The sequence below is a fragment of the Harmonia axyridis genome, chromosome 1, assembly GCF_914767665.1.
Source record: "Harmonia axyridis chromosome 1, icHarAxyr1.1, whole genome shotgun sequence".
NCBI classification, from domain to species: Eukaryota; Metazoa; Arthropoda; class Insecta; order Coleoptera; family Coccinellidae; genus Harmonia; species Harmonia axyridis.
Window position 1 is genome coordinate 74,841,074 of NC_059501.1, and position 27,723 is coordinate 74,868,796.

The window sequence follows — 27,723 nt, forward strand, 5'->3', positions numbered from 1 at the left end:
GTATCAGGGCATGGGCGGTACATCCAAATATATGAATCTTCTTCAGATCGTCTTTATACCCATACCATCGTTCAGATGGTGTCATGTTATCTGGGAGTACTGAAGTTGGTATTCGATTAATAAGGTACGTAGCAGTTAAAACAGCTTCACCCCACATCTGCTTATGGAAACTTGAATCGAAAATCATACATCTTGCCTTATCCATCACTGTACGATTGAAGCGTTCGGCAACCCCGTTTTGGTGAGGGTTACGGGGAACTGTATACACAAGTTCAATACCTTTCTCCGAGCAAAACTTTCGTATACTAGCAGAAACATATTCTCCACCATTATCGCATCGAAGTTTTGATATTCTTGTGTTGAACATACTCTCAGTCAAAGCAACATATTTCTTCAAACACGACTCTACCTCATTTTTCCTCTTCATCAAATATATAATAGAAAAATGACTAAAATGGTCTATAAAAGATACAAAATATTCATATCCGTCATATGTCGGAGGACTCTTTCCACAGACATCGGACGAAACACACTCCAATAATCTTTTTGGCTTTCTCTCCTCGGGTACACATTTCATAGATTTTTTATTTGATTGCTTTCCCTTCAGGCATACCTCGCACACACTATTAACGGGGAATTTGAATGAATGTCCCATTCTTCTATGCCATAGGTCATCTGAATTTTTTGTTAAGTTAGCTTCATAGGTTTGTCGAATTTGTAGTTTTAAAATGAATAGGTTTCCAGCACGTTTACCTTGTAGAATTATCTCTCCATTTTTCCACACGTTTACTACCTTCTCCTGGAACTCAACTTTCATTCCTGCCTCTACCATTTTTCGAACTGAAAGTAGGTTATAAAATAGTTTGTCACACACCAATACATCACATAATGTAATCGGCACATTATTTTCGGTAATAAGGGACAAGTCACCTGCAGTTGTTGCCTTTACAGTTTCTCCTTCCTTTGCAACGCTTATCGAATGAGAAACCTTCTTTACATTTTTGCAGAAGTCTCCAAAATCAGCTTTTATTAAGTGATTTGATGCACCTGAATCTATTACCATAATAATTTCGTTTTCTGTTTCTACATTTCCAGCGAAAACATAATCATAACCTTGTTCTGTGACATCTGGTTGACATTCAACAGCCTTATTATCTGACATAAAGGCTATGTCCCGATTATAATCAGAACTTGAACTTGAGGCCATATATGCGTTTGATCTATTATTATTACGCTGACGACACTCAGAACGTTTATGTCCCACAGCTTTGCATAACCAGCACTTAACAGCATTCTCTCTCTGTTGGTTATTTGAATTCCTATTGTTTTCATACCTTTGCTTCGGTTTGGCTCCGTTATTGAACGCATTCTTGTTTCTGTTCTGAAACTTTCTGTTCGTGTAAAATGCATTACCACTGACTTCACTTTTCACAGTTGATTTCATCATCCTTTCTTCTTCGGAAAGCAGCTTTCCTTTGACAAAATCTTCAGAGACAATTTCTGGATTTGATGTTAAGAGGATATCAATGGATGTAATCACCGACTGATACTCATCTGGCATTGAGGCAAGGAGTTGGGATACATACTCTTCATTGTCGACAGATCCTCCCACATTCCTCAGTTCAGAAACAACTTTATCAAATTCGATAATATAACTATTCAAAGAACTGTTTCCATCGAATGTCATATTTCTCAAACGTTTCTGTAAAACTATTCGTGAAGTTAAACTTTTCCTTACATAGGTGGCCTGTAATGTTTCCATCATATCCTTGGCTGTTGTTTTGCATTTGATTAATTCCAGTACAGAGTCATCTATACACTGTACAATAATGTCACGTGCCTTGGCATCATCCTTATCGAATGCATTAATTTTGCTTTCATCAATTGGACGTTCTTTCTTCAACATTATTAAAACTCCATTCCTCTCAAGTACTCTTTCTACACGGTATCTCCAATTCTCGAAATTGCTACCATCAAATGGACGAATGTTGGATATTGTTGAACACGCCATTTCAATTCTTCAATTTACACCAGATTACTTTCACACGTTCAAGACAATTAAAATTTCACTATTCAGACTACACTACACAACTCTGGGCCCATAACCTATAATCGATGGGTTAAGAATAACACAGCGGAACTGTTTTAACTATGTAATATAATCAATGAAACTAATATTGAACACAAGTATAACTGATAATGAATAACAATATATGTACTTACACCAAGAGGTCTGCTTTTAATAATAATGCTCTACATCGAGCTCACAAAAAAGGTTAAAAATATGATCATAGAAATATGACATTACACGGTAGAATTGTTCTTCTTTTTACACTATTTTCCTGAATATTATTATTCAAGTACCTAGAGGTTTTTCGGTCAACTCCATTTTGATTTGATATAAAAAAAAATCCCTAAATGAAAAAATTAAAATTTCGTCAAGTTATTGACAAATCTGACAAAATCGTTCAAGTTCAAGACATTTATGTTTAGGTATGTTGTTATTTTTTGAATATTTCTGTGAAGGGTTCGCCTTGGTTATAATTTTAGAAAAATTATGCATTAATAGGGGATCGTCGATTTCATATACCTACATGAAATTACCGCATTCTTTTGTGATTATTTCATATCAAGATCTGGTATTTTATGACAAATTTTTTCAAAGTCTTGGCCCTATTAACCTAATCAGCCTTGCTTCAAAAAGTAAGTTAGGATTTGTAAGGAGTTATTCGCATGGCTTCGATGGAGAAACCGTTTGATATTTAATGATTCTGTGTACATGTTCCTGTTGGGTAAGAAAGAAAGTAAAATCGTGAGGAATATAACAGAAAAATTTTGTGCTGAAGACATTAAAAAAAAATCGTGTTCCATGTTAGAAAAATTTCTTCAAAGAAAATCTCAGAAAAAAATATGAAATTCAAATTGCCAAACAAAAACAAATCATAAACTTTGTAGCTTTTTTTTCATTTCGATTTTGTTTTCAAAAATCCTCACCCTTTCCGTATTGAGTACACAAAAATACTGAGATATGACCTGAATCTGATATTTCTTGAAAGGTTGCACATAACTGACTCCACTCAATTCAATATTTCTCAAGAATGATGTTCAACCCTTGTATCTGGCTTATACTTCGAAAACAAGTCATATGTCATTGGACAAAAAAAATTAGACAGTTGATGGTGAGACACTTATTGTATTTGTTCAATAATTTCCTACTGAATATGTTCGATGAAGATGAACATAAATTTTCTCATTGAAAAATCCAATTTATCTAAAATCAGTTGATACATTTTGATGAAGACCATGCTAATGAAATATTTAACTTTGTCTTTTGAATATTTCCTGATTGGAAATTGATGTCATTTTTAGTAACGGAATATGCTATTTGTTATTTGAAACACAATTTCATATTCTGTGATCACTTTACATTTTTCAATCCTTCCTAAATCAAAATGTCATCCCTTAAAGCAAAAAAAAAAACGGTGGTCATATGGAACATAAGATTAGATATATGAAACTATTGATTGAATTCTTGTTTTTCTTTACCATACTTCTGAAAAATGGATGAAACTTCAATAATACAAACGAGAAGCACCATAATATTCTACCCTATATTTTAGAGAATAAGCATTTCAAATTAGTAGTATTATGTATAACTCTTACACACTAGTTCTCAACATAGATTTTAGCTGACCAATAAAAAAAATGGGTTCTCATTTGAAAAAAATTTTTGGTTGTCTGACTCTGACATTAAAATAGAAACAATCTGCATGTTCAATAGAATTTTCAATCAACGTAGGAGAAGCATTGGTATGTCTTCTGATAGAAACTAGAAAATTAGGAATTTTTATGCAAAAATCTGCAAATTGATAACATTGGAATTTTGGGGTTTTTTTCAGATTTCACACAACTTTTCTGAGAACAATATATAAATAAAATTAAAACAATGTAGAATTCGATGGGTGATCTGATTCTTCTTCTTCTTCCAATGCATATCCACTAATGGATGTTTGCGATAACATTTTCCATCGCTTCTCTATTTCTTGCGGTATGTATCAAGGACTGTATATCGTGCAGCCCTGTCCACTGCCTGATGTTTCGCAGCCAGGACATTTTCTTCCTTCCGATCCCTCTTCTTCCCTCAATTTTACCTTCGATCTGGTTATCTGATCTGATTATCTGATCTGATTATCAATGATAAAATGATCAATGAAAGTTAGTATCAATTCCAGTTAAACCGAAAGTCGAACGAATCTGAAATTATTTCCAAGTATTTATCTCTTATAACAGAGCTTAAATAAAAGAGTTTATCTTTAGTCTTTCTCTGAAATATTTTAACGAACGGTCTTTGCGAATCACCCTGGAGGTATCGGGTTGTCAGTCAATGAGCTTGATGTTCATATTAACCTCTTCATTGTTACAGCCTGTAATATTTCAATGTTCATTTTTGTGCTCTGAAGAAGGCAAAGTGTTCATCCGAAAGCTAGGCTGGTCAATATGAACATATGAACAAGTTTGAAAGCATATTCCTAATTTCCATGATTCTCAAGTGAGAAGTCAATGAAGTCTACTGATTATAAGCTGAAAATGAAAGAAATTCCTGCGATGGACCATAAAATCTATCTGTTATGATTATTCTTAATATTTTCTTAACTGACTTGAGCAAAGGAAGTGGAAATTGAGAGGGAAGAAGACTGAAATCGAGGTTACTCGATAGGTGACGTCATCTCATTAATTCTTTCTCTCTAAGTCTAGTTGTCATTGAATTACGATTGACTTATGTTTTTCCTATTAATTCATCACAAAGAATGAGAATATTCATAATAAATAATGATCCGAAATTTGTAAATCATGAATCCTTGATGAAAATATGGAGGTTTCGAAGGTTTCGAGAATGAAAAAATGTGAAAAATTAGATGAAATATATTCCCATTTCCTCAAAAAGTAAAAAATTCGATGAACTGATAATAAAAAAGAGGTATTTTAAGTAGATACCAATATCAATAGAATTTTAGAGGGAAAGAAACTTCAATTTTGAGGAAGTTTCACACGGAAAAGCTTTTTTTATGCATTTTCATATTTTGAAAACTTGGTTCTTCATAGGTTATCTCATCACTCATCAATAAAGCAAACTGACAGAAATATAATAATCATTTCATAAAATGTTTACAATACATGATTATTCATAAGTGAAACCTCATTTTTTGGAATATGACAATTAGGAACTTTCCGAGTAAATATGACATAACCTGTTAATCAATTACAATAATTATTTTCTACCATTCAGAACTGAATTCGTTATAATTCGATGTGAAAATCTCGGCACCGTCCATGTATACTGCATTTCGTTTTCATTTTTAGAGAAAAATATCCTGCATATAAAATCGTATAACGTTACAACAACCACCCACCCCCCCCCCCCCAATATTAATGAAGGATCAGAATAACGAGGCAGGCACCTCTCCGAATGCGTAATACAAATAAAACGTTTGGTCGTCAAATGAACTCATCAAATACAGTTGGGTGCATATACGTATCCGAGTCAATAGAACTTGTGCAGACGCTAAAAGGCAACACTGTGGGACGTCCAAGATACACAGGATGTACGCATTATATACTTTCGGTCGTCAAATTGAAAGAGGATGAAAGGGTATGAGATAGCACTGAAATAACTGAAAAAAAAATTGGAGTATGAGAAAAACTGAGTACGGTTACTGAACCCACAGGGGCACACTTCATTATATACCTGATGAAATTGACAAAAAGCCGGGATTTTTATATATATATATATATATTTTTTAAATTCACACTAGTATATATATATATATATATATATATATACTAGTGTGAATTTAAAAAAAAAATATATATATATATATATATATATATATATCTATATAACCAAACTAAAGCAAACTAAGCAATATATATATATATATATTATATATATATATATATTTTTTTTTTTTTTTTAATCACCGTTGTAGGGTAAGGCTTCGAGGTTGCCGGTTCCTCACAGAACACGGCAACACTCAATTGCTAGTGAGGAAACTTCTCACAATTCTCGTGGTCCACAAGATCACCTCCTTCTGCGCCTTCTCTATTAGGTCTTCGTGAAGTCCAAGTTTGGCTGTGTTCCCAGTTAGATGCATCTCAACCAGCCCATTCGTAGTGATGACTAGAGGAAGTATCGTTATGTGGGTAAGTCTATACACTTCTTTTAATTCAAATGCCAGATCGTGATATTTAATTATCTTTTCAGTGTACGCTTTTTCAGCGTTGTCGTCGGCCGGTACGGTGATGTCAACTATAGTGGCTCGGTTTTCCATCTTTTCAAGGATGACAATATCAGGCCGGTTGTGCGCGATTGGCCTGTCAGTTATCAGTGGATGGTCCCAACACACCTTCACAGCATCATTTTCCTGAACTTGTTTTGGTAAGTATTCATGTATTTTTCTTTCTGTTTTTAATAATCCATATATATATATATATATATATATATATATATATATATATATAATAATAATAATAATAATATATATCATCATAAAGGATCGAACTATTACTGACGATCGATGCCGTTATGGGTGTCCAACGAATGAGACAATCCAACATATCACGGGAGGATGTCAAATGTTTGCAGGAAATGAATATAAAGAGAGACACGATGCAGTAGGAAAGAGTCTACACCAAGAAATGGCAACTAAATTAACACTAATTCATTCTGAAAAAGTGCCATACTACAAATACCGACCGGAAACCATCCTGGAAAACGAACGCTATAAACTGTACTGGGATCGTACAGTTTTGACTCATAAAACAGTCCCTCACAACAGGCCAGATATATTGCTAGTTGATAAACATCAAAAGGCAGCAATACTCATCGACGTAGCAATACCCAATAACAACAACATGCGTCAAAAAGAGGTCGAAAAAATTTCAAAATATAGGGACCTCGAATTTCAGATAAAGCGCCAGTGGGGAATGATATCAACGAGAACTATTCCAATTATCATCTCAACAACAGGAATAGTACCCAAAAATCTCAAGAGAAATATCAAGGAACTAGGTCTTAGTGAGTATATATGTAATATAATGCAAAAATCTGTTCTTTTAGGTACTGCAAGGACGGTGAGAAAATTCCTAGGAAGCGAAGGACAGGTCCAAGGATCACGTGTGAGAGGACCAGAAGTTCGACGAGAACCAGGGGGACCACAACGACCGGACACGACCGAGCTCTGCCCTTCTGATATTTTAAATATCTGGGATTGAGTGAATGTTCCTCTTAGCGAGGAGTGAGAAGCCGACGGCGAGAGGAAATCCTACGCGTATAGGCAAAAGTCGTATTTTCAAACATAATAATAATGGGTAGCGGTAGGAAATCCCTAGCGATTCACCTATCAGGAGAGTTGAATCGATTCCTGCCCACCGCAGATTCCAGGAGCTCCCTGACCCGGGAAGCTGTAACCTGTCGAAGGGTCCCTGTCCAGGGTAACGGACGAAGCCGTGTGGAAAGCAGCTCAAGAATTCTCCCACCGTAGCTCTGCGGATCGTATAAAGCGATCAAAGGCCGTCTCCCCCACGACACGGAGGAACCCATGAATGATGGTGAATTTAAGGAATCGAAATATAGAGCCGCTGCCTGAGGTTCGTCAGGGCGTGTCTGGAGCCGGCGCTGGACATGACAGTATGCGGGACGTCGGTGACAGAGTGCTAAGGAGACGGGCGTCTGTCGATCAAAATGCTACGCCTCCACAATCTCAACATTCTAGGAGAAGAATAACACGAGTTTCTCCGACTGCTGAAGGTGCTGTGCAGGGTCCCCAACCAGCACTCACCCAAGCAGGTCTACCAAGAAGACGCATGAAATGGACAAGTTCGATAAATGAAACGATCATGCGCATATACTATGAAGTAACTAATATGGAAGAGGATAAAATAGGCTACCGGCAAAAGCTGTTTGCAGAATTCCACAGAAACTATCCCGAACTTCAAGTTTCTGAACAAAGAGTAGCCGACCAATACCGGGTCATATTGAGAAATAAACTTGTACCCGATGAGAGACTTAACACAATAAAAAATGAAGTCCAACTGAGGCTACAGAATAGGAACCCCACTAACAACGAAGTGACAATTGAAGAAAACTACGATTGTGCTGAAAACCAACACAACATCAATGCACAAATTAATACTGAGGAACAAAACAGCGGAGATTTGGCACTAGCAAGAGATGAGCAATGGCGGAATATACAAACTGCGACTATGGAAAACCGAGAAGAAAGTCGAAGAGATCTATTAGAGCAGTTATCTGTTACAATGAATAGATATTTTATAGAATTCGAGGGTACTGATCCTCTTAAACGACCAATTCTTCCTAGACTGAAGACATCGAAAAAACTCTCACATATTCTGCACATAATGAACAAAGAGATAATTCCACCGTTTTTTTCGAATGACCAAAACCTAGAGTCATTGCATCTTATTACCTACTGTGCAGCCTCTACAATGTCAGCAGTGCTCGGTGTGAAGCCAAAACCTAGAAGTGAGCAACCAGCACAGAAAAAACAGCATAACAAACCACATTGGCAAAATAGGCTAGAAGCAAAAGTACATAGCCTCCGACAAGATATAGGACGGTTAACACAATTTGAAAAAGGTTCTCCGTCGAGAAAACTACAGAAAATAGTGGATGCAATTATGGATCGCCATAGGCGACATGCAAACTACGACGCCAACAATGAAAGTGCTCAAGAAACTCTAGATACACTCAAACAAAAATTAAGTGTATACTCTGAACGACTGAGAAGATACAATGAGAGCTATAAACGAAAACATGACAATATGATTTTTGAAAACTCCGAAAAGAACTTTTATAGAATGCTTAATGAACAAACGTCAACTAAATTAGTGAGTCCTCCAAGCGCCGAAGATATGGAGAGTTTTTGGACCGATCAACTGTCAACACCAACTCCTTTTAACTCCAAAGCGCATTGGATAAGAAGAGAGGAGAAATCATGTGAGACCATAGAAAATATGGCACATAGTGTAATAACGTCTGAAGAACTACAGGAAATATTGAAGAACACTCACAATTGGAAATCTCCAGGCCCAGATGGAATTCACAACTTCTGGTTGAAGAAGTTTTGGTGTCTGCACGGCAGGCTAGTCGAATACATAAATAACATAATACATAATCCAACAGAAATGCCAACATTTTTAACAACAGGTATCACTTACCTAATACCGAAGGATTTTCAAAACACTATGGATCCATCAAAATATAGACCTATAACATGCCTACCAACAATATACAAAATCATCACATCATGTTTAGCATCTCGTATCTACAAACATTGCGAGAAAAATAAAATAACAACAACACAGCAGAAAGGATGTTCCAAGAATGCACAAGGATCGAAGGAACAGCTGGTAATAGATTCCATCATATGCAACCAAGCCTTCAAGAAACATAGAAACCTTTTCATGACTTATTTTGATTATAAGAAGGCTTTCGACTCACTTCCACATGGCTGGCTGAAGAAAATTTTGGAGATATACAAGATCGATCCAATTATAACCAATTTTCTAAAGCTTGCAATGGACAATTGGAAAACGAACATCGAGCTTTCCACGGCAAACATAAAAACCAAACTGATTCCAATTAAGAGGGGAATTTTCCAAGGTGACTCCATGAGCCCTTTATGGTTCTGCTTGGCGCTGAACCCACTCTCTAAACAGCTAAACGCTACTGAAAAGGGTTTCAACATTAAAGGAAATAATAATACTACCACCCTCAATCATTTGCTGTACATGGATGATTTGAAACTGATAACAGGCAATAAGAACCACCTAGAAATTATGGTCAAACTAGTGGAACATTTTTCGAAAGATGTAGGTATGGAATTCGGTTTGGACAAATGTCGTACTCTCAGCGTAGTGAGAGGAAGAATACAAGATGAACCGATCACTCTCGCAAATGGACAGCAAATAGAAGCAATGAAGTTGGATGATCTTTATAAATATCTTGGAATGAAACAGAATCGACGAATCAACCACCAAAGAATGAAGCAAGACTTAACGACTGAGTTCATTAGGAGAACCAAAAAAATCTTAAAAACAAACCTCAACAGCAGGAACATGACGAGAGCCATCAACACATATGCATGTTCAATTCTAACATACTCATTCGGTATAGTTCCATGGAGCAAAACAGACATCGAAAACTTGCAACGTAAAATGAGAACGTTGATGACAAAAGCAAACAAGCACCATCCGAAAAGCAGCATTGAGAGGACTACACTGCCGAGAAATAAAGGAGGCAGGGGTCTTACGGACATCATGGAACTTGCTAGTGGGCAGATAGAAAGCCTACGGGAATACTTCAGAGATCAAGCAAGTACATCAGAGTTCTACAAAATACTGTGTGAAGCAGACGAATCAACACCTTTACAACTTCACAAGGAGCAATTTTCATACAACCACCAGACAAACCAAGAAAAATTGGATAGATGGAGAGAGAAGCCCCTGCATGGAAGACATTTCAACGAGGTGAACCAGGATCATGTCGACATTGAAGCGTCGAACTATTGGCTCACATCAGGTGCAATGTACCCAGAAACAGAGGGTTTTCTTTTAGCCATCCAAGATCAAGTGATCTCAACTAGAAATTACTGCAGGCATATCATAAAGGATCGAACTATTACCGACGATCGATGCCGATATGGGTGTCCAACAAATGAGACAATACAACATATCACGGGTGGATGTCAGATGTTTGCAGGAAATGAATATAAAGAGAGACACGATGCAGTAGGAAAGATATTACACCAAGAAATGGCAACTAAATTAACACTAATTCAATCTGAAAAAGTACCATACTACAAGTACCGACCGGAGACCATCCTGGAAAACGAACGCTATAAACTGTACTGGGATCGTACAGTTTTGACTGATAAAACAGTCCCTCACAACAGGCCAGATATATTGCTAGTTGATAAACATCAAAAGGCAGCTATACTCATCGACGTAGCAATACCTAATAACAACAACTTGCGTCAAAAAGAGGTCGAAAAAATTTCAAAATATAGGGACCTCGAATTTCAGATAAAGCGCCAGTGGGGAATGATATCAACGAGAACTATTCCAATTATCATCTCAACAACAGGAATAGTACCCAAAAATCTGAAGAGAAATATCAAGCAACTAGGGCTTAGTGAGTATATATGCAATGTAATGCAAAAAGCTGTTCTTTTAGGTACTGCAAGGACGGTGAGAAAATTCCTAGGAAGCGAAGGACAGGTCCAAGGATCGCGTGTAAGAGGACCAGAAGTTCGACGACAACCAGGGGGACCACAAGGACCGGACACGACCGAGCTCTACCCTTCTGATATTTTAAATATCTGGGATTGAGTGAATGTTCCTCTTAGCGAGGAGTGAGAAGCCGACGGCGAGGATAAATCCTACGCGTATAGGCAAAAGTCGAAAAAAAAAATATATATTATTATTATTATTATTACATATATATTCATCATCAAAGTTTACATATACATAAACATACATATGAGGGACTTATGATATGAATATTAAAAAATAGAGAAAACCAAGTAAAATGGTTTTCTGTGAGTAAAATCACAAATATCACAAAATTTTACATTAGCCTTAATGTGTAGGTAAGTAGATGCAGAGTATCATTCCATTTTCGGTCTTTTCTCAATCCAGTGTGAATAGTCCAATTCAGGTTGTGTCTTATAGTAGTGGGACGAGTACCTTTTATTCTCGTGGGATATGTATGAGTAGAGTGTGTTATATCATTTTTATTTTTATGATTATCCATCAGAGTCTTAAATGCATATAGTTGTGCCAGATCCATAACTTCCGCTTCTTTATACGTCCATTCACTGCTGTACGTTCTGCTTTTTCTTAGGATAATTTTTAAGAATGATTTTTGTATTATTTTCAGCCTGTTGAGGTGGCAATCATATGCTGCACCCCAACCCAGAATGCCGTACGATAGATGGGACTCAAATAATGCGTGATAGAGAGTCTTCATTTGCTTGAAGTCCAAAATTTCGGCCATCCTTCTAAAACGGCCCAGCATGAATCGTATCTTCCGTACTACATTGTCCACTTGAAGATCCCATTTTAGGTGACGGTCTATGATTATTCCTAGGTACTTAATATGATCTGCTTCTTCGATCTCTACTCCATTGGCTTCTCTCAAGGGTCCCATATTAGGAATACTGTTTAATGTTAGTTTGTTATATCTGAACCACTGTTGTATCTGATGCAAATCTTGTTCTGCCTTGTTCTTCAGTTCAAACCACGAACTCGAGCTATAAAATATCGCTGCATCGTCCGCATAACAAATAATTTCGCCTTGCAACTCCAAACGTAACAGGGAATTCAAATAAATGTTGAACAATATGGGACCCAGAACAGTACCTTGGGGCACCCCATATGTAATATTCCTTTTTTCACTCTTGACGCCATTCAAATCGACATATTGTTCCCTTCTTCTTCTTCTTCTTCTTCTTTTAGCTAGGGAGTTCCCTGTTTGCTTGGCCTTGGTCTATTCTATTCATTCATTCAAACTTGGTCTATTCTGCAGATGAGGAAAACCAGCTTTGAGCCCATCTTTTCGGTGGTCTACCCGGCTTTCTTCTTCCTCTGGGTTGTTCATTCTTGCAGATGTATGCTATTCTATCTGACTCCATCCTATCAACGTGGTCTCTCCAATCCCTCCTTCTCTGTCTACTCCACTTGACAACATCCTGTACACCAGTTCTCTGTCTTATTGACTTGTTGGTCTGTCTATCCCTCAATGTCACCCCTGAAATTCTTCTCAAGATCCTCATTTCTATCGTTCTGAGCTTCTGTTTGGTTCTCTCTGTTTCCGCACGGGTTTCTACGGCGTAGGTCATAATTGGGCGCACCATTGCTTTGTAAAGCCTCACCTTTGTTTCCTGGAGCATGTACTTGTTCTGCCACACCATTGTGTTCAGATATCCAGTTATCTGTGCCGCCTTCGTGGCCTGCTGTTGGACTTCCGAATAGAGATCTCTGTGACTGGTGATTTCAACTCCGAGATATTTGAAGCTCATTGTCTGCTGAATGACGACACCCTCTAGTTCTAATTTACATCGAACAGGTTCCTTACTTATCACCATGCATTTAGTTTTGTCACTGGATATCTTCATGTTGTGTTGTTTGCTGGCAATATTGAACAGATGTAGCAGCCTCTGGAGGTCATCCTCACAACCCGCCAAAAGAAGCGCATCATCAGCATAGCAGACGATGTTTATATTGTGTCTCCCTATGCTGAATCCCTTCTTCCCTCTCAGAGCGCATATCATGCGGTCCATTATCAGACTAAACAGGAAGGGGCTCAGCGAATCTCCCTGTCGAATACCCATATTCGCGGTGATAGGCTCTGTGAAACCATCTGCTGTTTTTATTTCAATTGATGTATCCGAATATATATCGTAGATCAGCTCGATCAGATTGTGTGGGACATGGTGTTCGTCCAAAACTTTTAGCACATCGTTTCTTTGTACCCGGTCAAAAGCCTTAGTGAAATCGACGAAGCACATATATAGGGGACAGTCGAATTCAATGGATTTCTCCACCAGTTGTCGGACAATAAAGATAGCATCAGTTGTGCTCCGATTTTTTCTGAACCCCTGCTGTTCCTCCGAGATTGGTATTAGCTCCTCCATTATACTCCTTATTGCAGATGTGAAAAGCTTAAGAACAGTATTGAGCAGAGAAATTCCTCGATAGTTGTCTGGCGTTTTCTTATCTCCCTTTTTGTGTACTGGAATGGTGTAGCTGTTTTTCCACTCTTTTGGAATTTTCTTCGTGTCCAGCACATGGGAAAACAACTCGTGTATGCGCACTACCATGGATTCGCCACCGAGTTTGAAAAACTCATTATATACTCCATCGGGCCCGGGAGATTTTCGTGTCTTCAGTTTTCTTATGGAATCTCTCACTGCATCTAAAGACAGCTTTGCAGTGTTTCTATTGAGCCATTTTCGTTCTGCCTCTCCCAAGTTTTCCTCCTGCAGGCTGTATAGTTCACTAAAGTATTCATGCCATTCTCTACTTTTTATTGATGGTATCTGAACGTATTCTGTTATTTCCTTTTTCTGATTTCGCAACGTTCTCCAGATATTTCTTTGGACTCCATATAGGTCGTGTTCCATGTCTTTAACATACTTTTCCCAGTAATCTTCTTTGATCTTTCTTATTGACTGATTGTTACTGTTACGGACTGTTTTGTAGGCTGCATATTCTTGTGATGTTGGGTTCCTCTTATATTGTAAAAATGCCTGTTTCTTTTCCTGTGCCAATTTTCTTACTCTCTCATCAAACCAGGGAGTTCTGTTTCTTTTGCCAATAGTGCTGGCAGTTCTCCTTCCTAGCACCTCTTCTGCTGTTATGAGCATGGCGTTCTTGAGCTCTCTCCATTCGTCATCTACTTCCTGGCTGTCATATTTGCCCGCCTGAAGTCTCTGCGATAGTCTTGACGCATATAGATGTTTGGTTGTTGGATCGTCAATCTTTTCAATACACAATTTCTCAGATTTTTTATGAAACGTCCTTTTGCGTGCAAGATCCAGATTCAACCTGCACAGTACCAGCCCATGATCGGAACCAATATTGGCAGATGAAAGGGTTCTAACGTCCAAAATTTGTTTTGGGTGAATCTCTCTATTGGTTAGAATAAAGTCAATCATGGATGTTTGCCCTCTGGTGTTACTCCACGTGATCTTATGCTGCAGCCGATGATCGAAAAAGGTGTTATTTATCCTTAGCTGGTTCAAACAACAGAACTCTATTAAATCTTCTCCACTCTCGTTGAGTGTTGTCTCATTAAACCGCTGCTTTATCCCCGCAATAGGATTATCGCCAACCCGAGCATTCCAATCGCCCATCAGCAGTATCCTTTCTTCTGGGGATACCCCATCTAACACTCTTTGTAATTCCTCGTAGAACTTCTCTCTTACCTCCTTCGCTTTATTAGTGTCGGGCGCGTATACGGAAATTATCCTGATTTTTGAGGTCACCGTTGTCAGAGTAACCATAATTATCCTCTCGTTAATATATTCCACATCAGATATATGATCGCTGAGCCTCCTATTGATCAGTATACCCACTCCTGCATGCGCTCTCCTTGATTTATCCACTCCCCTATGAACCAGCACGTAGTTTCCCACCTTGATGGTTCCAGCGCCCTTTTTCTTTGTCTCACTAATCGCGCATATATCTATCTTATGCTCGTCAAGCTCTATCAACACTTCCTGATCTTTTCTGTTCCAAGATTGAATATTCCACGTTGCCACCCTTATTACATTTCCTTTCCTTGCTAATATGTCTTTGCCGTTAAATCCGTCCTTTTCCGAGGCCTATTTAAATCCTTCTGAGCATTCAAGGTTTTAAGGCGAGTAGGCTGCTAACCTTGCTCGCCAACCCTCCTCCTTTATCCGGGCTTGGGACCGGCAGCGACCAACGAAGGCTACTCAATCCACCCCCGCTAGCCACAGGCGGAGTTCCCGGTTGTATAAATAGTCCTTTAATAGATCGTAGCATATTCCTCTCAAGCCATACCGATAAAGCTTATGTAATAAAGTTTCATGACACACAGTGTCGAATGCCTTACAGAGGTCAATGAACAGACTTAAGCATGGGAGTTTTCTGTCTAAGCTGCCGTAAATATGATTTGTCAACTTCTTTATTGCATCCTCAGTACTCCTCTTGGGACGGAATCCGAACTGACAATCCGAGATAATATTATTTTTTTCCAAGAATGACACAACTCTATTTGCTATTATCTTCTCAAATATTTTCGCAATGTTGGATACTATTGTAACAGGTCTATAATTCTCCATTTTTAATGTAGAGCCACTCTTATAAAGTGGTTTGATGACACCCGTTTTTAGTATGTTGGGAAAGCATCCGCTTGACATGCAGTTGTTAATTAGTTGTGACAGAGGGTCTGAAATTTCTTTGCAGATTTCCTTCAGTGTTTCAGCCTTTATACCATCATCACCAGCGGATTTTCCATTTTTGAGACCATTAATAATCTTTTCAACCTCTAATCTATTAGTAGGGTGTAATTTCATCTACAAAATTATCTCTATCTATAAAATTTTTTGGAGGAATTATTTTATTAGCATATTTTTCTCCTAAAAGACTATATCGTTCATTAAACAGATTAGATATTCTATTCTTGTTTTCTATTATTTCTCCATTTTCTAAAATTATTTTTTTTATATCTTTCTTCTTTTTTTCAGGTCCACCACAGATGTCATCCACGAAGCTCCACAACGCCTTGGCTGAAGATCTATTATTCTGTATATATGATGCGAGATGTTGTTTTTTAGAAAGGTTCATTGCCTTGCGCAAATTAGTTTTTAATGTATTATATCTTGACTTCAGCACAACATCATTGGTTTTCTTTAAGATCTCTAAGTAAAGTTTATTCTTTGCCGATACTTCTTTTAATATTTTTGGTGTAATCCATTTTTTTCTAGAAGATTTATTTTTGTTGTATACAGATGTATTCTTATCAACATAATAAATTAATTTTTTTAAGAAATTGTCAACATCTCTATTTGAATCATGAGCTGTATAAATTACATCCCAGTTTTCGTTTTTGAGATCCGTACGTAATGAATGATAATTTATTACTCTAGTTGTATATTTTCGATGATGTTTCTGATCGAGTGATTTAGTTTTGATTAACAAGGCAATGGGAAAGTGATCTGTGATTCCTTCTCTAATTACGAAGGATGATATGACATTTTCGACAATTTTCTTTCCTATCTTTACATAAAAGTGGTCCAGGCATGTTTCACTAATTGGTCTTGTATAACTATTAATATACGATATATAATTGTACATCGATAACATGTTTTTATATTCATCCGTAAATTCTGTATGGGAAAGAGTATCTATATTCATGTCGCCTACAATAATGTGATATGTATACCTGTTTTTCATGGTTTTTAAATATCTCTCCATTGCCCCGTTGAAGTCTACTACACTGGTACATGGTGGCCTATATATTGCCGTTAGGAGAAATGATTCCTTGTTTCTGATGAATTTAATTTCAATCGCTTTCAACTGATCAATGTTTACTATTTCATGGGTTGCCTCTAGTTCATCATTTATATACACAATGACTCCATCATTTTTGTTGATGCCACCATTGCTATAGGCCAAATTATAACCTGGTTTTCTGAACATATACAGGTCATCGACTGTAAAAGTTTCTGTTAAGACCAAAATATCAAATTTTTCTGTAGTTTGTTCGAGCATCAAAAAGAACTCGTCACCATTTTTGCGAATACTGCGTATATTCATATGTAGAATCTTTATGGCTTGATCCATTGATTGCGCATTTAATCCTGCTAAATTATCAACTATAATGTTGTTGGGTAAGACCTCTTCTATATCTCTGATAAGGGGATCCATACTGTCTATTTAATTAACTATTACTTTTTTTTTTTTCTTTTTTTTTTTTAATTTTTTAATTTTTAATTGAGTGATTTTTGTTTGCTAATTATTTTGAATTATTGTAAAGGAAATGTAATTATAATAAGCATAAATTTGTTGATTACACTTACTTGGATGTATGTTTTGGTCGAGATCTGGTATCAATATTTCCTGCCTTGCTTGTAGTCAGAGATTGTGATGCTTGGGTGTTAGCGGAGGTAATATGACCTTTTGATGAAGTTTTGGGCTGTTGCTGACCAATTGAATTGTTAGGTTTCTCCGTGTTTGTATTAGACAATACACTAATATTCCCAGTATGCTTATTCACCAATTGTAAATTCTCCAAATCTGCTATTGTATAAGTTTTTTCTCCAATCATCAATTTATTTCCTTTAATAACACAGCGATCCTGAGATTCTTGTTGAATACTCTTTTGATATGATCTCAGCTTCTTTTGTTCTTCTCTTTGCTGGGGAGTATAATCATGTGAAATGCTCACTGTAGTTCCTTTGAGTTTACTTATATTTTTGAAAATTTCTTTCTTCTTGATAAAAGATATAAACTCTACCTTAAGAGGACTGTTGGGCCCTCTTCCTAAAGGATATATGTCGCTTATATCTGATTGTTGGATATTAGTAGTCAAAATATTATTCAACTCTTCCAGAGAGTGTCCTCCTGCAATCGCCTCTTTGGTACTAGGTATTCCAAACACTATTATATTATTTTTCTTGTTAACACGTTCCAAATTCTCTACTTTACTTTTCAGCTCCACATTTTCTTTCTCCAGAAAGTTATTCAATTCATCCAATTTTAGCGATACTTTGTTCTCCAAAGCAGCGATAGCACACATGTATATATATATATATATATATATATATATATATATATATAAAGACTATATCTATATATATCTATATATATATATATATATATATCTATATATATCTATACATATCTATATATATATATATATATATATATATATCTATATATATATATATCTATATATATATATATATAAAGACTATATATATATATATATATATGTATATATATATATATATATATATATATATATATATATATATATATACAGGGTGTCCCGTAAAGACCACGTCAAACCGAGGGAGAATGTAGATCAAAGGATAACCCAACTGCTATGATAAAATTCCCATTATGAAAGTCTTACCGTTTTCGAGATATTTTTTTTCTTTTTGAAAATAATGAACCTTACGGTTGGTACAATTTTACATCTGTTTGGTTAATTTTTTCAGTGAAATATTGCTGAAGAATGATTTTAACGTTTACATTAAAAACATCCTCCGAACATTTTAAAGGGGGGCTATGAGAAATATTTTTATTGGAAATTTTGGTAGTGCATTATTTTGTTCATGAAGTTTAGCCCATCGTAATGGAAAAAAAAATGTACCGAGCTACTACTGCACATTACACCAATAAATTGTCTATTTTATAGTGATTTCAAAGAGGTATCACATAAGTCATTTGTTATTCAAAGAAAAAAGATATGGCTGTTTTTATCCAAATGGGTACGTTTCTGACAAAATCAAGTTTGTCAATTCTGTTAAGAAATCTTCGATATTGCATTACTTAGTGAACAATGGCAATTATTTACGTGCGAAAATATTACTCGCATAATTATTCACCTCAACGAAATTAAATTTTTCCGGCAAATTTTGCGAAAACATCATGCAGATCCAGATTTTTTCAATAAGATCATTAGGAGCGACGAGTCTTCCTGTACCAAGGATGGGTACAATATTATCATTATTTTTATGTTATGAAATTACTCTCACGTTTTAACACACAGCCGTGAAAACCATGATTAATGTATTATTTATATTATTATTTTATATTATATATATTACTATTTTTTGTTATTCATTTATATCTCCTTCATACTTTTTTTCTTTAACTGATGCTTTTATTAACCGTTCAAAGCTTTGAACAGAGGATAGAAGTTGGGGTATAAACCCAACCGCTCTACGGCAAAGTCACCATGCTCCGCTATGGTGATAAAAGGTGTATATATGGGTTTATGGGTATATATGCCAGGGATCCTTGAGTTGTGGTCTCGAGACAAATAACCGAAATCCTCTAAAATAGAGCACATCTTAAAAATTGGCTAAGAAAGCCCGAGAAAAGATTTCTACCTACTTAATTATTCGACTCAAACTTTTGGACCAACTTATATATTGCATAATAATGGAGCCCAACGATTCCAATTGTTCATTGTTATTAATTATTAGACAAAAATAGTTAATCCAAACTTTCTTCGTTCCATATTATGGAATCATTATGGAATAAAGTTTACGTTTTACAATGAACATACTTGCCCTAAGTGGCCAGACTGTAGACAAGAATTATTTGAAAACATCAAATAGAATACTCACTTAATTATGATTCCCACAATTATTGGTATTAGTAGTAAAAGCAAGAACAAGGCATACAAGGCATTTCCTCCAGATGAATCGTCTTCTTCAATTGTTTTTCCAGAATTAGTGGGAGGAGGAGTGATTGTTGGGTCCCCTAGGGTCAAAGTTGTAATATTGTATATTGAATGTCGATATTTCGTCCTATATTTATTCAACATAACAATAAAAACATTATAATATTCTGCTTCTTTCAAAGGTTTGTTGACGATGTCAACATTCAGAATTGAATTATTTTTTATCTCATTCCCATTTCCAATTGTAAAATTCAGAATATTCGATGAATTTTTTTTTACATCTAAGGCTGCCACAATTCTAAGACGAGATTTTGATTCTAACGTTGTATTCACTATTTGTTCAAGTTTTACTAGATTTGGATCTGTTGTTTCTGAAGCTTGGTCATCGATAATAATTAACACATATTTCTCAACATTACTTGAATAACTGACTTCAGTTTGGCTTGTATACAATGCTATGCTCACTGTTGTCTTTGTATAATTCGTTACAAAAATTGTAGAATTATCCAATTCTGGACTTGGTGGGTAAGAACTGTCTTTCAATACTGCCGGATAACCTTCGTACATATTGTTGACTGCAACAATTTTTATTGTAAAATCCTCAGCAGCGGGAACTTTTGCAATCTGAAAATCGATAAAGAAAAAATTCCGATTATTCTATTCAGTCTATTCTCCAATGTTAATCATGATTGTGAACTGGGAAAAGAAGTTATAATTTTTATAAGGGAAGAAAGCGACTTATCATGACAACATGAAATAATAGTATATTGTGCAACAAGTGGGGAAAGTCCAACTTTTCTCGCGAGTGAGGAAGTTTGTGGCACGAGCAAGAGAGGCGAGTGCCGCAAATACACGAGCGAGAAAAGGAATTTTCCTACAACTGCTATGAAAAGTAGCGTATTCTTCATAGCTTACTCAATCTCAAAACTATGTATTTCTCATACTGTGGGAAATATTATTTCTTACGGCACTTTGCCCACACCTCGCTTGGTAGACTAATGAAATTGGGCTTTTGAGCCGTTTTTATGAAAACGCAATAAATTAGCACATACTGTCAACAAAGGCCATTTTGATTTGAATCAAGTCCATTACTTGAATTATTGAAATTTGTGCATTTGTAGGAAAAGTATAGTGTGCAACAAGTAGAGAAAGTCCTTCTCTCGCTTAGGGTCCGTGCAGCACGACACGAGCGAGACAAACACAAACGAGCGAGAAAAGGACTTTCTTCACTTGTTGCGCACTATACTTTTCCTACAACTGCACAAATTTCAATAATTCAAGTAATGGACTTGATTCAAATCAAAATGGCCTTCGTTGACTTCTTCTTCTTCATGTGCCTGTCAGTTTTGTCCGACGTTGGCGATCACCATTGAGAATGCTTCTCGATCCTGTGCCATATGCAAAAGAAGACCTGCATTTCTTATTCCGGTCCATTCTTGGATATTTCCGAGCCAGGAGGCTTACCTTATTCCTACACCCCTCTTTCCTTATATTTTGCCGCTGATTATCAATTGCAGAATTCGATAGCGACTTCCCGTCATCACATGGCCCAGATAGGATATCTTCCTACGCTTGATGACATTAAGCAATTCTCTATTCTTGTTGGCTCTTCTTAACACTTCTTCATTTGTTTTGTGTGCTGTCCAGGGAATTTTGAGCATACGTCTGTGTATCCACATTTCGAATGCTTCAATGCGGTTCAATGTTGACAACTTGAAGGTCCATGTTTCGACACCATACAAAAGCACCGGCCAAACATTACACTTGACCATTCTCTGCCTCAAGTCCAGGTTAAGGTGGTCATTACATAAAAAGGTCTTCATTTTTACAAAAGTGGTCTTGGCCATTGCTATTCTACGTTTAATCTCCATATCCGGATCCAGCTGGTCTGTAATTATAGACCCCAAATAAAGGAATTGGTTTACCCTTTCAATAGGATTTCGGTTCAATTTGAGTGAAGCATCCGGATATGGGTTACGGCTACATACTAAAACACTTGACAGTATGTGCTAATTTATTGCGTTTTCATAAAAACGGCTCAAAAGCCCAATTTCATTGGTCGACCAAGCGAGATGTGGGCAAAGTGCCGTAAGAAATAATATTTCTCACAGTATGAGTAATACATAGTTTTGTAATTGAGTAAGCTATGAAGAATACGCTACTTTTCATAGCAGTTGTAGGAAAAATGACCTTTGTTTAGTAGCCATTTCTCAACGATTGGTCCTTCCATTGAAATGTAGTGACTCTGTCTGCTCGCAGATGACGCTGTGCATTTTCGCGTCACACACACCATAGAACAAGTATATATATACTTACTCTATGTCACACACTTCGGCCCCTGCGGATTTAAAGGGGTCGTTGCAATGCAACAGTGTCACCTCTACTTGTTGATGAGACAGGGTGTGTCTTAGGCAGAGATCGCTGGAAAGCCTAACTGAAGAGTGCACCAGCGATCTCGGGACGAAATACCAAACCCCTGGGAGAGGTCGCACCTCGTAACTTGGCTCGAGAAAGACTCGCCAAAGAAAAAGCGCCTTGTATCATAATTAGATTATCAGTATGTTTCATCATATCATACATTCTACAACAATTTTTTTTTTGCTACCTTCACCCTTCACCTATAGAATTCGCTGAATTTTGAGTAATTTCAACTAACTTTAAGATAACTTTGGAAGAAAAGATCTATGTTGTGAAAAATAAATGTATCATGTAACATAGAAATAATAGTCAGGTTCCTGAAATGCATAAGAACAAAAGTGAAGGCTCTAGGAATAATAACCTTACAGCTTCATTAAAATAAATTTTCAGTCACCTCCTACATGTTGTACCTAGTAACTTAGTGTTTCTGCCGGATAGGGAAGAAAATCCCTTATCGAGTGTTTCTATACAGTCATCTCTTTTTTAAGAAATGATGGATGCAAACTCAATAGATTCAATAAAAATAAGAATTGATAGGCCAATTGAAAAGTCCCCGGTCTACCATAGTAAAACACATTTTTTTGGCAAAATTCTATTTCATTATTCAACCTAGTTGCCTTCGAGGGCGAAACAGCGATTATACCGATCTTCCAACTTTTCGATACCATTTTTGTAGTACGATTTGTCTTTCGCTTGAAAATAGGCCTCAGTTTCGGCGATTACTTCTTCACTGACGCTGAATTTCTTTCCAGCGAGCATTCTTTCGAGGTCTGAGAACAGGAAAAAGTGATGATAGAGCTCTGACATCAAAACATTATACAGGCACTTTTTTACGTAGAATCCAGATTCGAATTTTGTAGAAATAAATGAAAAGCATAGAAATAATCAGACTGACGGAAGGACACTGCTCTTGTTATAGAAAGCTCAATTTTTCTCTGTTCATCAACAGTTGAAACCATAGAAATATTGAGACTCTTGGGTGAAAAGAGGTTTTTGGCCATTTTCTATTATTTATATTAATTCAAATCATACGATGTTATACATGATACATGATATTCCGGATTTGAAATCAGGAAAAATTAAGCTTTCAGAAAATGGCACAAAAATCAAGTGTTCCCATTTGAAAAAACATAACTTTGGGTCATAGTTTCGTAATTAGAAACCCTTTTGAAAATATGAGCACGCCACTGGATTCTACGTAAAAAAATTCCTCGATAATGTTTTAATTTCAGAGCTCTATCATCAGTATTAGCGGAGATATAAATGTTTTTCGATATCGCCATTTTTCCAATTTTCGCTTATAACTCGAAAACAAAAGAAGGTGGCCTACCCTTGTTAGTTTCTCAGAAAAATAGACCGAGAATGGGGTATCAGATTTTGTCTATCTCATCTGGTTTAAAAGTTGTAGTGCTAAAACATCGAAATTTGCCCACCCTGTACAAATATTCGTGAATGATATGATGTAGGTACACGTTCAGATGATATCTGCACAATGTCTGCTATCTCTATCAACTTCACTTTACGGTCATTCAAAATTATTTTGTGAACTTTTTTGATTTTTTCGTCGGTGACAGCCTCTTTCGAACGTCCACTGCGTTCACCATCTTCGGTGCTTATTTCATCACGTTCAAACTTAGCATACCAATCAATGATGGTTGATTTTCCTGGTGCAGACCCCGGAAACTCTTCATCATGCCAAGATTTTGCTTCAAACTCATTATTCCCTTCAAAAAGCAATATTTTATCAGCACACGAAATTCTTTTTTTTCCATCTTTTTTCAAATAACAAAAGTAGCTACACTCACAACGCAATATCTCACAAACTAATGGTCAGACTGCTGTCAAATTTTGACACGTATCGTTTGAAGGTTGGTACTAACTAAAAATCATATGGATTTGATACTAGCACCGCCATCTGTGCATCAGACCGGGGACTTTACAATTGGCCCAATTTACTTTTAGTATACCTTAAAACTATAAGTAAGTTTCCATTTATGTGGTGTATAATTTTCCTTGAAACTTCCATCATTAGAAGTAATTAATATCTGGAAATATTGTAGAATTCCATTTGTCCTATTGGGATGATTCCAGAACACTTCTATTGATGTAAAATTATTCCAATTGACGAACACGTTGTATGGGGGTTCTGAAGCTATAAGAAAAAATAAATTATTAGAAATTTAAACACTATGCGGAAGTATGAATAACCTGACAGTTGTAAAAAAATTAATTGATAATAATCCGCGGTTTTCCTGAGTGCCACATAATCCATAATTATATCACACTTTCAAATGTGTGTTTTTTTTTTGCAACAAATACTTAATTCCTCTTTTTCACTGTTTTTAATTAATAGAAATCAATATTGAAAAATGAGGAAAACACTGATCAGATGCCGGGAGCATTTGAGTGCTAGGTCAACTCATGTCTTATAGCATGCAGAATCTTATGTTTGATTGCAAGTGAATGACAGGGACGTCGCGAGCAATTTTGGCGCCTGAAGCAAAGAATTTTTTGGCGCCCCAGCCTGACCACCTTCATAACCCCCCTACCAAAAGAACATCACCTGCTCCGATGAAAATACAGAACTTTCTACTTCCGATGAAGAATCTAGTAATCGTGCTTAAGAATATTAAAGTCTAGTGAATGAAGAACATTGAAATATTTCAATATATAATATTATGCCGGGTTTCTTGAGGTTCTCCAATGAAATAAAACAGCTAATTACGCTGTAGGTATCTTGAATTATTCCTGGATTTCTACGACGCCGATGAAAATTGCGTCAGTAATATACCTGATATTTACTCTCACAATACACAGCGTACGATCGATGAAAGATTGCCTATCATATTACAAGATATAAAGGGTGGTAGGGCATGCAAAGCTTCGAAACATAAATGGGATTAAAAAAATTAGTTCCGCTGAAAACATTTGGCATTTAACAGTAACTAGTTTCGAATGCAGAATCGTAGGAATTTTCCATATGTTGAATGTGTAAACAACTTCAAAATAGTTCGAAAGCGAAGATAGTGTTGTTTTTCGTCTTTGTGAAATACATTTCATCCCTCTTTCAATTAGGGTAATAGGCAATGCTGCTGATATTGGTTGGGTTGCCACGAGTTATTCATTGAACATGCGGCTTAGTAAAGACGGTTTGGAGATTTTTATTGCAGGGAATGTTGATAAACTCAGCGGAGCGGATCAACATCATGTTGTTTTTGAGGATCAAGACTATATTTTTTAGAGATATGAAAAGGAGGCAACAAACTGGGCTTAATTGCCGTCCCTCGAATAGAGGCGCCTGAAACAGTCGCTTCACTGTTTCGCCCCTAACGCCGGCCCTGGTGAATGATATAGTAATCAAGTAATCGAATAAAACTTCTATTGAATAATTTAGGGAAACAAAATTTGAGATTAATTCTTATTGAAATTTTGAAGAATGTTGTAGTTGTTGGTTTTGCATATTAATTATATCTACTCACCTGTCTCTTGAACTAAAATATCGTTCACCCTACCAATATTGACATATTTAAATTTTTCCTTATTTGTGGCTTCAATCTGAAAATCAGAATCATCAATTATTGATATTGAATAAATAAAAATAATAAAATTTGAAATTTATATAACGTATTTAACGAAAATAGATATTCTTTTCATTCTATGATACACTGAAATCGTAAAAACTGGTTTTGGATCTTTCGAATATTTTCATGAATTACACAGAATGGTTTATAAAACTTGAAATGAAAAAAATTATTATACCAATTAAAATCAGCAGCCTGTTTGGGAATATTCTTCATCATAAATAAGGTGAATTTCATGCTTGAAAATTCGTCTCGCATTATTTTCAAAGTAACTAGTATTTAGAAATTTTTTTTATGACATTGTTAATTTCTGGAGAACATCTTTAAGGGAGGTTTTGAAATTTTTATTGCACTGCAGATATTATACCTACAACAAAGATGCCTTAACGTCCTAAACTTATGGTGAAATGGATACTTGCAAAAATTATAAATGAACCCTTGTAAATATTATCGTGCCGGCACTGGTTTCTGTTCAAATATCTAGAGAATTACATAGGCGTAGAACTTTGCTCTCGCCGTTTTTTCCGAAATTCGAGACTTTATTGTAAAGAACTGGTTATGCATTTATGATTTATGAAAGTCCATCGCTGGCCACTACTTTCTCCCATCTTTCGGGCAGCGTTCGAATCCCGTGTTGAAAAAAATGGTCATCTTTTGAAGCCATCCACAAATCGACCCAATTTTTTACTTCTTCAGACCCAAAGTGCTGTTCAGCCAAGTCGTGTGCCATTGATCGAAACAAGTGATAGACCGATGTTGAAACGTCTGGAGAATACGGCGGGTGGGGTAGGACTTTCTATTTCAATGTTTCCAAGTATGTCTTGACCATTTTCGCAATATGAGGTCGAGCCTCACTTTATCATGTCTCTTGTTGTATTTCAGCCGTTAATCTTTCAATGCTCGGCTCAAACGCATTAATTGCATTCGAAATCGCCTGTGATTGCTTCCGTCGGTTTTAACAACTCATAATACATTACGCCGCGATTGTCTCATCAAATTCTGAGTATTACCATGAAATCGTGAATATTTGGTTTGGCCGTCGACGTGGAAGCATGTCCGGAATATCCCCATGATTTTGTGTGCTTGGGATTATGATAATGAACCTATTTTTCCTCTGCAGTCAGAATGCGATGCAGAAATCCCTTCCGTATTAGTCTTGCAAGCAGCTATTCACATGCAAACAAACGCCATTTAACATCTCTCGGCTTCAACTCGTAGGTACGGCACCTTATTTCCTTATTTCTGAATCATTCCCATGACTTTCAGGATTTTGAAATGGCTTGTTGCGTCACTCCCTATGATTACCAATCCGGTGATTTCCCTCTTCCACCGCCATGCTGGTCTCTGACGTCAAAATCACCGTTCTTGAAGCGAAGAAACCACTCTTGGCACGTATTTTCACAAATAGCGGCCTCGCCATAGGTCTTTGGGAGCATTCAATGAGCCTCAGCTGCAGATTTCATCATATTAAAGTAGAAAATTAAAACCGCCCGCAAATGATGAGAATTTGGCTCGTAAGCTGACATGTTTAATCGAGATTTTATGACGCAGACACCAATCGACTACTATTTCGATGACGTTATGTTTACAAATACCTGAGCTTATTGTATGACATCTACAATCTATTTCTTTCGACAACCATTTACCGCTGCGGCTACAGCCATCTATTGCAAAACAGCGGAAGCAGAGTTCTACACCAATATTTTATCACAGATATTTATTGTTCTTTGTTTACGAATTCGATGGAATGCGGGTAGT

At 36.4% G+C, this 27,723-nt stretch overlaps 1 protein-coding gene across 2 annotated transcripts in view; it reads right to left on the minus strand.

Moving 5' to 3' along the window:
• The window catches only part of LOC123682624, a 107,878-nt gene that overhangs the window by 35,407 nt on the left and 44,748 nt on the right, over positions 1–27,723 (minus strand). For both annotated transcript variants that reach the window (XM_045621363.1, XM_045621372.1), the window contains 3 exons: positions 25,864–25,939; positions 24,352–24,536; positions 19,911–20,590 (listed from right to left, as the gene is read on the minus strand). In XM_045621363.1, the coding sequence (XP_045477319.1) occupies positions 19,911–20,590; positions 24,352–24,536; positions 25,864–25,939 (941 nt within the window). The remainder of the gene's footprint in view (positions 1–19,910; positions 20,591–24,351; positions 24,537–25,863; positions 25,940–27,723) is intronic.